The sequence below is a fragment of the Hypanus sabinus genome, chromosome 5 (assembly GCF_030144855.1).
Source record: "Hypanus sabinus isolate sHypSab1 chromosome 5, sHypSab1.hap1, whole genome shotgun sequence".
Lineage (NCBI taxonomy): Eukaryota > Metazoa > Chordata > Chondrichthyes > Myliobatiformes > Dasyatidae > Hypanus > Hypanus sabinus.
The window spans coordinates 30,288,308-30,306,802 of record NC_082710.1 but is presented as its reverse complement, the minus strand read 5'-3'; the positions used below and the strand labels follow the sequence as shown (position 1 = coordinate 30,306,802).

At 40.1% G+C, this 18,495-nt stretch overlaps 1 protein-coding gene across 1 annotated transcript in view; it reads right to left on the bottom strand.

Moving 5' to 3' along the window:
• prdm6 (PR domain containing 6) overlaps window positions 1-18,495 on the bottom strand; it is a 196,082-nt gene extending 177,587 nt beyond the window's left edge. The window contains exons 1-2 of the mRNA XM_059969658.1: window positions 18,015-18,495; window positions 11,488-11,792 (exon numbers count right to left, since the gene is read on the bottom strand). Of these exons, the coding sequence (XP_059825641.1) occupies window positions 11,488-11,792; window positions 18,015-18,495 (786 nt within the window). The remainder of the gene's footprint in view (window positions 1-11,487; window positions 11,793-18,014) is intronic.

The window sequence follows — 18,495 nt, the reverse complement described above, 5'->3', positions numbered from 1 at the left end:
TGCTAGGGATAGTCACCACCAATATACTTGACAATGCTCTACACTGTAGAGCATGATTCCTGTAAGTCAACACAAGCACTGGGTGTGTTGCTTAGGAATCCCAATGGATTCATTATATGAACCTTAACTTCTTTGTGGACAACCTTCCACAAAGAGGTAAGCAAACAGGTATTTCATGAGAAAACTTAGAACCAGCCTCTTATCTAATGTTGTGACTCAAATGCCATTCTTGCAATCAATATGATAAATATCTTCTCCCCTGATAGTGAGCTCTTAACGTTTTTGGGCAGACCAGCAGGACACAGAGGAAGTGAGATCCTTTGTATTTGTGGTACTCTTTGGGATTTTGATGTGGTGCCCTCAGCTTCACCATTGGGAAGCCTGTGAACTTCGAGAATCCTTGCACTTCCTCTGCCAGTGGTTTTGCACTCAGAACAAAGGAGATGGATGAGGTTCACCATGAGCAAAGAATTCCATTTGTTTCCCATAGCAAGGGTGTGCTGTTAATTGAGGCATGTTATGACTGCCTCCAGCACCAGCCTGCAAACTGCCAGAAGATGGAGAAGTTCAAACCAGCTCTCACCTTCGCTGCATGTGGTGTGGCAGCACTCTCCTTGGCTGCCGAATTGCAGAACTGATTGCAGCATGTGGCTTGTCTCTTTGCCTACCTCCTTCAAGAACCAGGTTCGCATCAGGTATTGCCCCATTGTCAGGTGAACGCAGGGGGAAAGTTCCAGGAAAGACCTTTATGGATCTAGACTTCTATTGGGAGCATGCCTAACACTAATTCTCCTGCCTTTCCTGCTCTTTGGATCCAGCTAATGGAGATTTTTCCTACTGAAAAATTTTCCTTGTCTGAATACACCTGAAAATGCATTGCACGTTTTCCTACCCTAATATTATCCCTAACCTTACATCTCCAGACTGCAAACACTTTAACACACTGAATCCCTTCTTGCCGATTGTAGCCTCTGGTCACTTCTCCAAATCTGGTGTCATCCAATCATGTTTTTTTTCTACCATCTTTTCTTGGCAACAGAAAGGTGGTCTGTTGCCCTGACTGGTTCAGTGTTGTGGAAGCAATTTCAGTCTGAATTTCCCATGCAGTGCTTGAAGGTATTATCAAGTGAATTGTGCTAAACACAAGCATGTCACATGAATGTAGACAGACGTCTTGTGATGTCAAGCAATAGTCAACAGTTGCTGTCCAATGTCAGCTTTAAACGTTGATTGATATCATGAGGTGCTTACACTGTTGACTGTCAGTGTGTATGAGTCAGCTCTGCACTATTACCCACCTGACTATAGTAGTGGAAAGTCACATTAAAATGCACTCATGTACTGCCCGGTCAATTCAAGTCAAACAGGACCTACCAAGCTTAATCCTGTGACCTGGAAACATATGGCAGAAATCACGATGTAATCATTGATGAGTCTTAAAAATGGGAGGTTGAAAAAAACAAAGAAGTACTAAATTTAGTAAAGTGATAGATGTCTGAAGAAAGAATGTTGCATTGGGAACGTGTGAAATATACTACTATTTCAACCCAGTAGATGTTTAAGAAAGAGCAAAATTATCTAGGACAATGTATCATAGGAACAGATTGACAAATGATCGGAATGCAGAAAAAGATATTATCAGTACTTAAATACATTTCCTAGGATTGAGAAAGTCAACAGTAAAATTTTAAATGACATATTCAAACATTAATGACACATGACAACTGCTTAGCTTCTTTTCAGTTTGGAAGACAGTCTTTGTATTAATGGAACAAATCGTACATATACATTTACCCGAATGAACCCAACTTAAGTGCAGGCCTGAATCGGATACAGGCTGAATCAACATGGTGGGGTCCTGGCGTATCGAGGCGGTTGAACCCAAAGTTAGGACGTCAATTTAGGCACCGGGTCAGATTGACAAGGTCAGGGTGTCCGGGCCAGAGGCAAGGGATGGGCCAGTTCAGATTGGTGCTGCGCAATCCAGCTCTGTGCTGAACTACACTGAATTATGGAACTCTCTTTGTAGACTTCATTTCAGAACATGATGTGTTTTTTCTTCTCTCCACGTTGGATGTTCTACTGTCTGTTTTTAAGGATGTGGTGTCTTTTTATTCTCTGCACATTGGTTGTTTTGCAATCTTTTTTTATATGAGTTCTTTTGGGTTTCTTTGTATCGTGGCTGTCAAATCTCAAGGCTTTTTAGTGTATATATACTTTAATAATAAATGTACTTTGAACTGTGAACCAGATACCATTTGGTGAATAATCTGTTACCATTTGTTGATTTTCAAATTCTGTGCGTTACACTCAGTGGCCACTTTATTAGGTACACATGTACAACTACTTGTTGAAGCAAATATCTAATCAGCCAATCATGTGACAGCAACTCAATGTAGATGTGGTCAAGACATTCATTTGTGGTACAGGCTAAATATCAAAATGAGAAGAAATGTGATCTAACTGACTTTGACAGTGGAATGATTGCTGGTGTTGGACAGGGTGGTTTGAGTATCTCAGAAACCGCTGATCTCCTGGGATTTTCACACACAACAGTAACTAGAGTTCACACAGTGTGGTGCAAATACAAAAAAAAAACCAGCGACTGGCGGTTTTGTGGACGAAACTGCCTTTTTAATGAGAGAGTTCAGAGAAGAATGGCCAGGCTGGTTTAAGCTGACAGGAAGTAACTCAAATAATCACAGGTTATAGCAGTGGTGTATGGAAGAGCATCTCTGAATGCACAACATGTCAAAACTCGAAGTGGATGGGCTACAGCAACAGATGACCATGAACATACACTCAGTGGCCATTTTATTTGGCACAGGAGGTACAATCTGTTTTTTCCAGTATTGCAAGCTCATAATCATCATTAAGATTTTGTATTATAGTGACTCGACACTCTTTTATTTGAATGTCCTGTTTATGAAAAAAACCTAAATTGCAAGAACTACTGTAATTGTGGACTCACAAGATGTCGTGTTCACCTGCATTCTTTTCACCTATGTTTAAACCATGCTCTGCATTCAACCACTGAGGAATTATGGCCTAGAAAATAGTTCGTAAAGTGTCTGTATTTCAGAAATGATTCACAAAAAGTAATTTAACCCCGTGCAGATCACGTTTCACCTCCAGCTCAAATACAGCCAATAGGGAATCGGATTGGGCATGCACCTAATTGATATCACTATTCACACAACATCTATTTCTGCCCTTACTAACATGAAATTGAGCTCAAAGTTAACCTTCATTCAGTAGTCACAAAAAGAAAGATTATGCTGGCATACCCAATGAGATGTAAATTAAATGGCCTCCATTCTGACATTGATGTATTGACCATATACCATACATGTCAGAATATTTTCTCACTCTTCTTTTTTTCCTTGCTCCCTCATTGCCAGCAGTCTTCTTGCATTTCAGTGCAATCTCATCCTCACTGTGATCTGGGGTTACTCAAGACATGGGACTAAGTTCAAGCACTGGATGACAAGCGAGCGATCCACAAACACTGATAACCACTATGTTCCCCTTCTCTGTCCTTCAGCTTAATGATAGACTTTTACGCAGTTTGTCTTTTTCTGCATTGGAATGACTCCTTGAAGTTTGTTAAGGACGAGGTGATGGAGTACTTGGTAACACAGGACAAGATAGGACAAAGTCAGCATGGTTTCCTTAAGGGAAATTCTTGCTTGACGAACCTGTTGGAATTCTTTGCAGGGATTACAAGTAGGATAGATAAAAGGGATGCAGTGGCTGTTGTATACTTGGATTTTCAGAAGGCTCACAAAGTGGAACATATCAGGCTGCTTACCAAGTTAAGAGCCTGTGGTATTTCAGTAAAGTTACTGACATGGCTAGGGCATAGGTTGATTGGAAGAAGGCAGAAAGTGGGAATAAAAGGATCCTTGTCTGGTTGGCTGCTAGTGACTAGTGGTGTTCTGCAGGGGTCGGTCTTGGGACCACTTCTTTTTATGCTCTATATAAATGATTTAGATGATGAAATAGATGGCTTTGTTACCAAATTTGGTGATGATACAAAGATTGGTGGAGGGGCAGGTAGTGTTGAGGAAACAGGTAAGATGAAGAAAGTTAGATCAGGAGAATGGGCAAGAAAGCTGCAAATGAAATATAACATTGGAAAATGCATGGTCATGCACTTTGGTAGTTGAAATAAGTGTGCAGAGCTATTTTCTAAATGAGGAGAAAATCCAAAAATCTGAGATGCAAGGAGACTTGTGAGTCCTTGTGTAGAACATTCTAAAGATTAACTTGCAGATTGAGTCTATGGTGAGGGAGGCAATTGCAATGTTAGCATTCATTTCAAGAGGTCTAGAATACAAGAGCAGGGATGTGATGCTGAGGCTTCATAAGGCACTGGTGAGGCCTCACCTTGAGTATTGTGAACAGTTTTGGGCTCCTTATCTTAGAACAGATGTGCTGGCATTGGAGAGGGTCCAGAAGAGGTTAACAAGGATGATTCCAGGAATGAAAGGGTTATCATACGAGGAACATTTGATGGCTCTGGGTCTGTACTCACTGGAATTTGGAATGATGGGGGGGGGGGTGTTCTCATTGAAACCTTTCGAATGTTGAAAGGCCTAGACAGAGTAGATGTGGAAAGAACGTTTCCCATGGTGGGAGAGTCTAGGACAAGAGGGCACAGCCTCAGGATAGAGGGGTGTCCATTCAAAACAGAGATGCAGAGAAATTTCTTTAGCCAAAGGGTGGTGAATTTGTGGAATTTATTGCCACGTGCATCTGAGGAGGCCCGGTCATTAAGTGTATTTAAGGCAGAGATTGATAGGTTCTTGATTGGACATGGCATCAAAGGCTACAGGGAGAAGGCCGGAAAATGGGGTTGAGGAGGAAAGAAAAAAAGGATCAACCATGAGTGAATGGCGGAGCAGCCTCAATGGGCCAAAAGGACTAATTCTGTTCCTATGTCTTCTGGTCTAAGATTAGTGAAACTTCAACAAGAACAAAGCAATAAGCATTGTTATCTGCTGCTTTGGCTGGGAAATACGCAAATCTCACTCTTACAAGATACCAGCAACACTAGCACAGTTTTCAGCATAAACTCATCTGATTTCATTGTCGTTATGAAGGAAAGTAATTAGGTAAATGGCTTACTGCACCAAAAAGTTGAAATCTGTTGGCATAGATAACCAAACAGTATTTGCTTTTCTATGCCTATCTTTGTGTTCACCTTGGAACTTCTTTCCATTAATTTTGTACTCTTCCTTGCTTGATCTGTCCAAAATGTGCCTTTTGTCTCCTTCTGAATGGAAATAAGGCCACTGCCAATTTATTGATCTATGTTGTTGCTTTGTTATTTTTGGTGCTATTTATCTACATATTTATATACCAGCAGATACAAGTTAATATTGATAATTGATCGAACTACTTTTATAATATGAGCAAAATATACTGTATGTTTCCTTTATTGTACTTGGATTCCCAATGGCACTTTCATTGACTCCCAAAACTAGATGAAGTTGCTAGAACACAATCAAAGGCACTTCGGTTGGAAAGCTCTCCTGACTGAGGCAAGGAAGAAAAAGTCATTGTTTTCCAGGTTTTGATAATTATGGATTCATAACAGACCTTTCAGTCCATCAAATACTCACCAGGTACTCTCCTTACCAAAACCATGAGACCTTGCTTCAAGATCCTCTTTCCAATCCATCCATCCTTCATCTTCTTACCTGCCCAATCCTGGTCAAAGCAGGTTGGACAACATTTAAATAAAGCATTGCAGTTAATATCTGGCTAAACTCCAGCTGCCAAGATCCCAATGGGTTTCTAGGAAACTAACCAACCAACAAGCATATCTTTGGAATGAGAAAGGGAACCCGAGCACCCAGATGCAAGGTACAGGATCACAGGAAAAACATGGAAACTTCACACAGATTGCACCTGAGGTCAGGAATGAACCCAATCTCTGGCGCTGTAAGGCAGCAGTACTGCTAGTTATGTCACTGTGCTACCCTGAAATCTGGTATGCTTCAATCAGATCATTCTCCTAAACTCCAAAGAGTAGATCCCCCAACCTGCTGAACCTTTCTTCTTACATCATTCATTTCTTCCTAGGAATCAACTTCAGGAATCTTCTCATCACTACCCCAAATACAACCACATCATTCCTTAAGTATGGAGAAAAAAACAGTATTCTGTACTCCAGCTGTGGTCTGACCGGCTCCCTGTAAAGATGCATTACAGGTTCGCTACTTTTATACTCCATACCCCTCGCAATAAAGGCCCACATGTGCTTTTTAGAAGGACTGAACAATCACAAGAAAAGCATCTGCTATTATCTTTCATAGTTTTGCCTAGGTTGCTACTAATTGCCTTTAAAACTATTAATCAGAGCAATCTCACATTATACTGATAATTGAGTATGGTTGTGCAAAAGAGTGACATTGTCATACATTTTGTACATTAGGACAATGGTCCAGATGCTGCAGCTGTAATAGATGCTATACTGGCTATGTTTGCTACTGTTTTATACAAAATTATTATGAGAGATATCCTTGTGACATGGATATTCAAAGTAAAAATATTGCTGTCTGTGGTTTTCTAGTTTTCCATACTTTGCATCTTTTTACATTTTACTTCCATGAAAACTTCAGAACATAAGATAACTGAACTATTCACACTTCCAAGTACCCTTAAAAGTGTTAGCCATTAACCTAATTCTGTCTTGGGAATGTGAGGTTGTGAATGATTCCCACAACTAGATGAGAAAGAATGAGTTCCCTCTTTTTCTTAGAAAGAATTACTTCCTCAAGCAAAATGACAAAAAGCACAAAACAAATCCCTTTCTTGTCTGTGAAATTTTACTGATTGAAATCCTTGCCCAGAGGGCAATGATCACTGTTTTATGAAGAAATTCAGTTGTCTCTTGAAAGGGCTGTATAACTGGAAGCCATTTTTCTTCTCCTTTAAAATATATGAACAAAAATGACAAACAGATCGTATATATCAACATATTTGGTACCTAAATAAGATAAGGTACCATCTACCAAGAATTATATGAGACTCCTAAAGTGCCTATTCAATAAGCTCTTTGATAAGGAATTTTTCAAAGAGTCTTTGAAACAAAGAAGAAAGTGTAAGGCTTTGGCATCATACTCTGAATTGGGTTTAGACAGACAAATAGGTACCTCAACATGTGAAAGTGGAATAAATCTAAATTACTAACGGCAAATGGAGAGTGGGAACTTGCAGTTAATTTGACTCAAATTGGCACTAAGAGGTGAGCTCTATATGGAAGGTTTATTAGGGTGTGGAGGGTGTAAAACTTTGTTACAGATATAAAGGGGTTTCCGTTGTGGATTATTAGATTGGTAGGTTCAAGACCTTACTAATAGGAAGATTAAATGAGCAGGCATAAAGAGAAAAAGAGATCATGATGAAGATGTGTATCAAGAAGTTGCGGGTGGCGTAGGTTCAAATGGTGATAGGATTGCAAGGGAGGGAACAGATAGCAGTTGGGAAGGCAGACTGTCATTGAAAAGGAAGTGGAAGTTAGAATCTGAAGAAACATAGAGATGCCTCCAGGCCAACAAATAACATATTAATTCACCTTCTAGAGTAACCTTTCCTTACAGCTCACACTCTCGAATCCGGGCAGCAACCTGGTGCACCTCTTATGTACTCTCTTCATACCGATTCTATAGTAAGGTAACTAGAACAGCACACAAAACCCCAAGCTGCAGCATGATTTCCTTACTACTACAGTCAACACAACTGCCAAGCAAGACAAGTTACCAGATGTCTTCTTTACCACCTTAACCTCTTATGTAGTCACTTTCAGTGAACGATGGACATGGGGACCACAAGATTTCTTTGTACCTCAATGCTTTTAAGGGATCTACCATTAACTCTACATTTTCTCCTTTTATTTGACACTCCAAGGTGTAAAACCTCACACTTGCCTGGATTAAGCTCTATCTGCCACTTTGCTGTCCATATTTGTAACTGATCAATATCACATTGTATTCTTTGATAGTCGTTTACACCGTCCACAACTCCACCAATCTTGGTGCCATTCACAAACTTTCTAATTCACCCAGTTACATTTTCATCCAATTCATTGACAAGCAACAGAAACCCCAGCACTGACACTTGAAAAACACTACTGGTCACAGATCTGCAGTCAGACTAACAGTCTTCCTCCTCGGCTCTCTGTGTTTCACAGGCAAGCCAGTTCTGAATCTACACTTGCAATTCACCCTGCATCTCATGCTTCTTTATCCTTTGAACCAAACTACTATGAGGGATCTTGTCAAATGCCTTACCCAAGTCCATGAAGATCAACTGCCTTACTATCATCAAGCCTCTTTTTCACTTCCTCAAAAAACTAAATCAAGTTTGTAAGACATAACCTACCTGTCACCAAGCCATGCTAACTGTCCCCATGAAAGCCATGCTTTTCCAAATATATATAAATCCTCTTCTTCGGTATCTCCAATAGCTCTCATATCGCTGATATGAGACTCACTGGCCTATAATTACCTGGATTATCCCTATTTCATTCCTTGAACAAAAGCACATTTGCTACTCTCTAGTCCTCCAGGTCTTTGCCTGTACTAGTGAGAACACCGTGAATCTTGTCAGAACCCCAAAGCCTCGGCAATCTCCTTACTTGATTCTTCCAAAATTCTGGGGTATATGCCATCAGACCCTTGAGACTAATCCAGCTTAAAGCTTTTCAGAAGCCCCAGCACTACCTCCTCCTCAATCTCATGATGACTCAGTTTATTAACGTGCCCCATTCTGTCCATCTCCTCAGTAAATACTAATTCATTTAGTACCTCAACCCACTTACTCTGACTACAAACTCAAATTCCTTCCTTTATCTTTGAGGGGACTTACTGTCTGCTTAGTTATCACTTTTTCTTAACAAAAGAACAAAATACTTTGGGATTCACCTTGATCCTGTTCACCAAGTGTTCGTGACCCCTTTTGGCCTCCCTAATCACCTGCCCAAGCACTTTCCTGCTTTTTATTATATAGGGCCGCAGTTTGGCTTTCACTTCCTAAACTTTACATATGTTTTCTTTTCCATCCTGACTAATTTTGGGCCTCTTGGGTCATCTAAGTTTCCCTTACCTTACCATCCTTGTCCTTGCACCTTACTGAAACATACCGATCCTGAACTCTGATCGGTTTTGGTCTTTAAATAACTCCCAAATCTCAAAAGTTATTTTTCCTTTCAGTTAGTGACTTGCACAAGGCTTTGGGACACCTGGTCAATTCTGACAGTCAAAATGTCTAAATAAACAACCAGCTGCCTGCAAACAGACTGATCACCCTGAAATAATCAACAGTTGAACAAGATGAATTCAATCCCAACTCTTTGGGGTTAGTATTTACCAACACTTGTTATTCTCACTTGGAGGGACTCAACTAAAAATGGAATTGGTGAAAAAAGGAACAAAATGGACCAACACACTTCTGTGTTGACAGTTATTAATGTACTAGACTAGCATCCAGTGATCTGGACTTGTAATCTGGAGACATGGATTCAAATTGCAGGCTGGGGATAGGGATCTGCAGTTCAGGGTTAAGTAAATCTGGATTTAAATGAGTATAGATGACCAGATTATCACTGGATTCTTGTAAAACACAAACCTGGTGCCCTGAAGGAAAAGAACCCTGCCCAGCCCATTGCCAACCAAATCAGAAGGGTTGATTCTTAACCATCTCTTCAGACAACTGGCAAGTAGACCTGTAAACAATATACGTCGACCTTGCTGGCAATGCCCATATACTTTGAAGAGAAAATCATACACTTTGGAGGACAATTTCTCAGGCCATTTTGTGACTGTAGCTGTAGAATTATTCTTCTAAACTATTTTTACAATTTTGCTACAAATAGAATCATCAACCTATGTATTTCACTGTTGATGCAAAATAATGAATCTTTTCACTTGATTCTACAATTCACCACAAAATAACTTAAGCTGGCAATTGATAATTTTGACTATTATGCATACAAACACTGCAAACACTTTAATTAGTACAATGGAACAAAATTAAAAGCAGAATATGAAAGTTTTGCTCTGAACAGCAATGAGAGCACAGTTTCAATTTACCATATAGAAAATGCATTTGCAGCATTAAAATATTCAACCCATTATGTTCACTTCTTTCACAGATAATATATTGTTTGTCAAACATTATATATAGAATCTACATCAGTATCTAAGAACAGTTCACTAATTCCACAATACTGTGCAATGAAAAACTGAGTGGAAAATAAACAAACTAGTATCAAAAATGTGGAAAATTTTAAAAACTGCACAGAGATTTCAAGATGATATTGGAATATTTGAGATTGTAGAAATAATCTTAAAATTCATCATGGGCAGAGCTTCGTGCAATTTGTCTGCTTTGCAAAAAATAAAACATTCAAACTCTTGAAACTGTGTGTATTCTATCCTGTGGTTCAACGGGGTTATAATGTTGATATCTATACCAGCTAAATAATTTTAATAGATAGATTATATAATATTTCTGAAACATAATCAAGAACTTTTAAATTTAAAAGTGAAACTACATCGGGAAAATAATACTTATTGTTATTATACTTCGATGAATCTGTAATTACAATTCATATTCTTCATATTTTGCTGTGACGAATTACAAAATAAATAACATTTTTGCATATGAATTGGGTATTATTGCAGATATGCTTTCATATTGGTGCACTGGTTGGGTAGTATCTTAATTCAACAAAAATGTTGAGCCTTATACTGATAGACAGTAATAAATTTCCAGGAAATGTCTTTGGACAAACGTAGATGAAATTAAACATTTTGTTTTCTCTAAGATTAGTTACAATTGCTCATTATGCTTTATTTGGCCTGTGTAATTGATGGAAATGCAAACTAATAATAAAGCAATAAAGATAACTAACACTTTTCTGAAAACTTTAAACAGCATAAATGATCACCTTAAGGAAATGAAAAGACTGAGAAATAAATAAAGGTTGGACTAAAAATGTAGCTGAATTGTAATGCATAAATTTAAGATCAGATCCAACAAAGAAGGAGAAAGAAAGACATTAACAGAAGGATCAGGCTATGAAGAAAAAATAAAAAAAGTTCACTATTTTTAAAATCTGATTTATGTAGAATTGAGGAAATTGCATAGAATCAATATTTTTAAAAAACTCATTCCTACAGTTATTGCTGAAAATGAACAAGTAAATGGAAAATAGCATCAAAAATGCACAATATTGCTTTCGTAATTAAAAAAAGTTACTGCATTCCGATAAAATAATAATTAGGCGTTAGTCTTATGTTCTTAGACGAACTAGAATTCAGTGATCTGATTTATTTGGTTCAGCTTGTATGATGATTAGACGCACAAATTACATTTTCTTATTGTATTTGATTATAAAAATATTTATGCCACAGATAAGCTAATGAGTTGTTCAGTGCACATTGATGTTCACATGGTTTAAGGGCTTCTTCTTACCTCCCAGAGATGACGGCTGTTCCTGAGACCTCCCAGTTGCACCTTTTCCCTGGAGATGGAAACTCCCTGGTAAGGTCCCAGCCAAGTTCCCTGTGGGATGCGTTGTGCTGCGCAGATGCCATAGCCCAGGCCTGGCACCGTACTGGTACACAGGCACACCTCTCGTGGCAGCTCACGCAGTCCGCAGGGCACATCGGGTGGGGCTGTTCCTGCACTGCTGCTTGTGCCCACGAGACGACGCAGTGAGTGGAGTGGTCCGTGCATTGGGCACTCGCCATTCCGATTGTCAGCACACATGTCACAGCCTGAGGAAAGGAGAACAACTTGTAAGGAGTGACATGAGAAAGAGCACAAACAATGCAACAGCAGAGCAGGGAGGGATCAGGAAACCGTGGATTAATCTGACAGCTGAGGGAAAGTAAGAGTGAGAGGCAAGAGGAGCAGATAGATTCATCCAAGCTGTGAGTTAAGCGCAAGTTAGATTGAGTCTAAAGGATGTTGATATTTTCAGTGTTATGAAGGAGCAGGGGACAGAGACAGCCGGAATCACATAAGAAAATTACACTGACCGGTGAAAGACAACTACAGTATTAATCACAGCATTATATTTATGCAACACACACAAAATGCTGGAGGTATTCAGCAGGTTAAACGGCATCTATGGTGGGAAGTGTACAGCTGATATTTTGGGCAGAGGCCCTTCATCAGGATTTCCACTTGCGATTACATTTATGCAGTACCTTTCTTTCATCGTACACATATTGACAATGAGAGTAAAAAATTGTTCTGGAGGAAGTGCTGTCTACATGAAAGATTTCAGACTAGATAGGTAGGTCAATCAACAAGGTGAAGTGGACACCTTGAGCGAAAAGTCCGAGTGCATGCCAATGTGGAGGGAGAAGTTATACAAGAGGGCATATTAGAGAAGCTTTCTTTGATTTACCAGTAAGGAGACTGGAATGCAATGGAATAGAAAGGGTCAATAGAAAGGGCAGCACACACAAAATGCCAGAGGACTTCAGGTGGTCAGGTATTATCTATGGAGGAAAATGAACAGTCGATGTTTCGGGCCTAGAACCTTCATCAGACCTGGAAAGGAAGGGGGAGAAGCCAAAATAAAATGGTGGGGGAGAAGCATAAGCTGGAAGGTAATAGATAAACCCAGGGAGGAGAGAGGTAGATGGGTGGGTGAAAGGGAATCATGTGAGAAGCTACCAGTCATAGGTGTGAATGAACCTTGATTTCTCTAACTTCCAGTAGTCATTGCCCTCTGTTCCTACTGTCTCCCTTTGTTTCTTGTCATTGTGGTGATTCCCCTCACCCCTTCTCTTACCCTCATGAGCTGCCCATCACATCCCTCTGTTTTCCAACCTCGTTCCCTTTATTCCCATGGTCTACTATCCTCTCCTATCAGATTCCTTCTTATTCAGTTCTTTACCATTTCCACCTATCACACCCTCCAGATTCTCATATCACCTCCCCCGTCCCCCACCCACTTAACTACCTTCCTCCTCGTTTGGACTCACCTATCATCTGCCAGCTTGTACACCCCCCCCCCCCCGTTTTATTCTAACATTAATCTCCTTCCTTTCTGGTCCAGACCGAAAGATGGACCATATGTTTCTCTCCATAATGCAGCCTGACCGACTGAGTTGTGTGCGTTGCTGAAGATGTCTAGCATCTGCTGAACGCCATATGTCAGAACGAGCAGGGGGCGGGGTGGGGGGGAGATCCATTAGAAGGACACGGCTGGAAATAGCAGGTGGCAAAATATTTCCCCGTATAATTTACTAAAACAGCTAAGACCTGCAAAAATTTCACCAACGCAAACACAAGAAAAAAGAAAGGTGGATTTATAGAACCGCAAAATGGCGTGGTTGCATATTTTATCTTTTCATAACGCGATGACTTTTCATAACATCGTCTTCTCCTAGGTGGCAGACCAATGGCAGGTGAAAGCGGATAAATATAATGGAAAGCGAAACTCCAACATATCACAGAGCTGACAAAGTGCTTTAAAACTTGCAAAAACTATAGTTAAAAATGTGAATCCCTAATTAACTGACACACCTATTCAAAGCTTAACAATGGAATTTAAAGTTTAGTTTTGGTTAGTAAATTGCGAGCTATCAGACTTAGTATATATTTAGACCGAGGCGAGTTTTCTTTATTTCCCGCCCGCCCTTTCATTGCCAGTATGTATGGCCATACAGTAAATTCTGAATTACAGGTCTGTTCATACATTGTGGCAGTGTACTAACTTACCCCAAGTGTTCGCACTTAGGTATTTCCCCTAATAACTCTATACATCAATGTCGTGTTACAAATCCCTCAGCGAATTATTTGCATTTTGTGTTCTACCTCTATTTAACACTTCTCCATTTGTTATACTGCATTTCAGTGCACTTTAAAGATCCCTCGAGGTTTATTTTAACGCAACTGAAGCTGGCAGCCTAGGATAGGCCACCGCCTCTTATCTGGCTTTAATGGATGTTACCCGCGTCACCTCTGCATCTTTTGCTTGGTTTTAAAACTTGGAAATAAGAACAATAATATGAATGGATGCCACCATCTGCCGCGACGTCTCGGAGGTGGGCAGCTTAGTCCAAACAATTATGAAGTAGCAAGAAAGCTGAGTTATTGTAATAAACGTGCCAGTTAAAGAATAGCAAACTCAATTCATTACGAGATTCGAGCGAAGCAAGAGAATGTAAAATGAATGAGAAATCATTCAGGAAATCATATTGCCTGTCATTTGTGACCCGGCAACGCGATTAATCGCTTTACTTTTGTAAGTATATGCCTTTGTTTGCCGTCCAGTGTAACTGGTTTCCAAAAAATTGTAAATAATCAAGAAGTCGTCACGTTCTTCCAAATGCACTTCACATTGGAAACTGAATCCATTCCACAGTTAAAACTATTATATCGTGGTTCTCGGCAGAAATGTTTGCAACAGGCAAACACATAAAACATATTCTTCATACCCGACACGTGACGAACCTTTGTATAAATAGTAATCTTGTGTAGGGATAACAAGTTGGGACTTAAAGAAATGCCAGGAGCTTCAAATATCACGGGATGTTAGTCTTAAATTTAAAACTGCGGTTAGTGTGCTCGGTGTACTAACTATCCTAGCGCGGGCGGCAACGACACTTGCCATTTCTGTGGTTGTGCTGGACTACCGTGTCTGTCTGAATTTATGAATGGGAGAAGGAGTTCGGAGATTGAAACTAACCTAAGTCTGCAGCGGTCCTGAGTTCTTGCTTTCCGTTTTTCTTCAGAAAGGGAGGCCCTCCCCCGAACTACTCGGCCCTTTCACGTTAAACAATGGACGCCAGATTTTCCCTTCTCAACTTAATTCAAAGTTTACAGCAGCTGGGTCACTTTCAGTTTATTTAACGCGGCTCGGTCAGTTAACTTGCTTCTGAGATAATTACACGTGCAAATCAAACGTCCCTGTTGAAATTTATGGGTGACTTTCCGTAACAGAACTCTAGATATTTTAGTGTTTCATCACCAAAGGGTTCTTAAGTTTGCATATATTTCAGCAAATAAGATACTTTATAATATTTTATGACGATATTATTTACAAAATGGGAAAAAAGAAACATGTCAAAACAGTTATTAATGAACTGGTTTAATTTGCTACATTCGGTTTAATATATGCGCACACTTTCATTCACTACATCCAAAATCACAAATACAACGTCAAATCCCATCTTTGAAGCCGAAAACTAAATAGGCCTTCAGACAATCTGTCCTTTTTGTTGCATTCCTTAAATAGCGTTTGATAGCATGACGGTTCGAGAAGACCAAACACTTCTGCAACGCAACATTACCCGAAAAGTTTCTTAATAATTATTGTACCCACTTGCTGTACGCACTCATTTTCAAAATGGTTTCAATGTTATGACACATTGAGTGTTGGAGATTGCAGTCACCCTGCTATCTGCTTTTCATTAAATGAATTATACATTCCCATGTAACTAAATTCCACTATAACACGTCGTTGTATAAACTTCGTGTTTAATGTTTAGATAGAAATCTTTATTTTTCGCTTATCACCTGGACGAGCTGTTATCTGGAAAATATCTAAGCTAATGGTAGAAATTGTCTTTAACCGACAGACTGTGTGCCTTACGTTGAACAAATCGTTTATCGTCACTATCAGCTTGCTTTCTGAAACATTTTCAATACCAATTTTAAGTTCATAAATAATATCAAGACCAGTTCTTAATGCACTTTACATTTAATCATTGGTTACTGTTATCGGCGTCCACTACTTTCAGCGTACAATAAATGCAAGTAACTGTATAGACTTGTCCATTTTAAACTGTCAGAGCATATATCGCACATGGTTACAGTGTATGAGAAATGCCAAAAATAAACCCAGAACAAAATGTGCATGCTATAAAATATCCTGTCTCTATAACAAAAACATCTTTGAATGAATCAATACCGGAGACACATTCTATTGTGCACTAATTTTGTTTTGTTGTAGACAGAATCGCATTAAAATGACAGAAGAGTGAGTTTGCAACCTCTCCGCGCCTATTTCCCCGCGCGCTATGCAAATCTCTCTTGAAGGTTCTAAATTCGTTGGTTGACAAGTGTTCATCATCTTATAGATATATCGGTTTGGAGTAGATCCATTACTATCCCATGTTGTGGTCAACCGTCATTTATAAACATATTTATGAAAATATTCCCAGGATCTGCTATACAACTGATTGTGGTGTGAGTACAAGTCCCTCACTTGGCTCCCTTCCTGTCATATTTTTTTCACCGATACCCTCAGTGTTCCTTGATATAAAAATAAAGACTGGGGCTGGATGGCGCCGTTGGGCAGCTGATTGGATTTTGCCAGGCTGACGGAGTTTGGGGGAAGACAGATAGGATTTTTAGATAAAACTGCGGCTCGTCCCTAAGAGACCCAAACAATACCGAGATGATGAATAGCATCTCTGAGGCGATCGATCGGTGCCCTGATATAGTCGATTCGGCCAGCTTTCTCCAGAAAACTAGTGGCAATTAATTGTGTCTTGTCCGCTCATCGCTCATCTTTGTCTGGCAGTTATCGATGGAGATTAGTGCTGATGGACCATTTTATCACGTTAAATAAACATTCACCACCTTTCAACCAAAGGAAATATGGATAATAAAGCAATAGATAGAAGTGTTGGTCACTCTACAGCTGACTCTTTAGATTATGGTAAATATGTGCTAATGTGACACATTTGATCTTTTTGGATACTTTATTCTGAGATTTTGAAAGAATATGGGATCGGAAAGTTGGGTGGCTTTTATCAGTTAATTCTATCCGGAATCTATCTCAGTCTTGCAGTGGAATCTTTCACTGATTTCTGTTTATCTCAGCATCTGTGAAGACCTTGCCCATTTATCCAAGCCGCTCTATATATGAAATGAGTTATCTCGGCTTAGCTGTTGAAAAAAATATATCGATCAAACAAAAAAGTATCTATGGTTTCGAGAAAACAAATGTCTGTCCTGAGTGTGTCAATGATAGAATTATACTTCTCCAGTAAGTCCCAGTCAAATGTCTACCTGTTCAAACTAAAAAGTTACAGTATCATTAATGGGAGGCTTTTTAAAACTGGTGGTTTGAAGTCCACGTCACTCAGGACTTAAGTGAAATCACGCTCAGCTCTGTAGCAGGCAGTGCCTTTGAAAATGCATATTTTAACCATCACTGTAATTATGATACTGATTAGGGAGGGCTAAAAATTGCGTGTTCATCCTCCCACTGACCTTTTGCCTCTCATTTCAATGCATCCAAATTGAGTCATATTCTACACGACGTTTTGCAATAGTCTGTAAGGTATTATCAATTGTCGAAATGTATCCTATCTTTTTATAGGTTGCCGGAGACACCTCTAGCCACTCAACTGTTTGATTGAATGTTCCAATGTTTGATTGCCGATAAAGCATATTGCTGCCAGATTGGCTGGAAATACTTTCATAGTTGACTTGTAATAATATGCTTGCTGGGCCAAATTTCAAGAGAAATTTACATGCAGTTGTATCAAAGCAACGGATGCAAAATTGCAAATTGAGGCAGTTCCCTGAAACAACTTTTCGTCGGTTCAGAATTCTTTGCTTTAGATTCCAACAAGGAAAGGGGATTTTGATTGTAAGGTTAACAAGCAAAGCCAATCTCGCTACCTTGCCGTGCTTCGTGCTCTCAGTAACGGGCTCATGCAACACGTTTTGCCATTTTGCGTCGTTGATACGGGGTAGGGGTGAAATTGCAATGTGACAAACTTGTTTACATCGTCAAAGGAGCCGAATATATAAAAGGCAGAGATCTCACTTGTGAGAATTATTATTTAATAAGGGGATGCACGTTGGTGAGCATTCTGCTTGGGGCCATCGCATTTTATATTTTGCCACACTTTGTCTACACTGCGGTGTAAAATGTTTCTGCATTAAACTGATTTTGGAGAAAAGGTTACATACAGCGACAATGCACATGTAAAGTGTTGGAGAAGAAGGTAAGGATCACTCACGGTTATTGGGGTCGGTGCCGTGGTTGTTAAGAGGGATGATCTCCATTCTCTGCTGTCCGTACAAATAATAGTCCAGATCCTCCGTTGTGAAGGAGAATCTCGGCGTCCTCTCTGTCTCGGGTGAACAAAGCTCCTTGCTCGGATTGCCGTTGAGCGCCAGGGGTGGATCGGAACCTGCGAGCTGCCCTAACACGGAGATCTGCGGCACCGTGACGGGGGTCAGGCCGGACAGGGACAGGGAACACGCCGAAGAAGAGGCCGAGGAGGCGGTGGAAGACGCCGTGGAGGTGAGGGGTCCCGAGTGCTGGCGGAGGCTCTCGCTTGCCGGGCCAGCTCTGTCGAGCGGCTGCAGCTGGTTGGGAATCACTGTCAATGAACCGACTTTCAGTTGGGTCTGGGGGAAGAGCTGCTTCCAATGCTGGATATAGGCAGGATCGACCTTCAGGAAAGCTGATCCGCTGTGCTCGCTGGGTTTCATCAT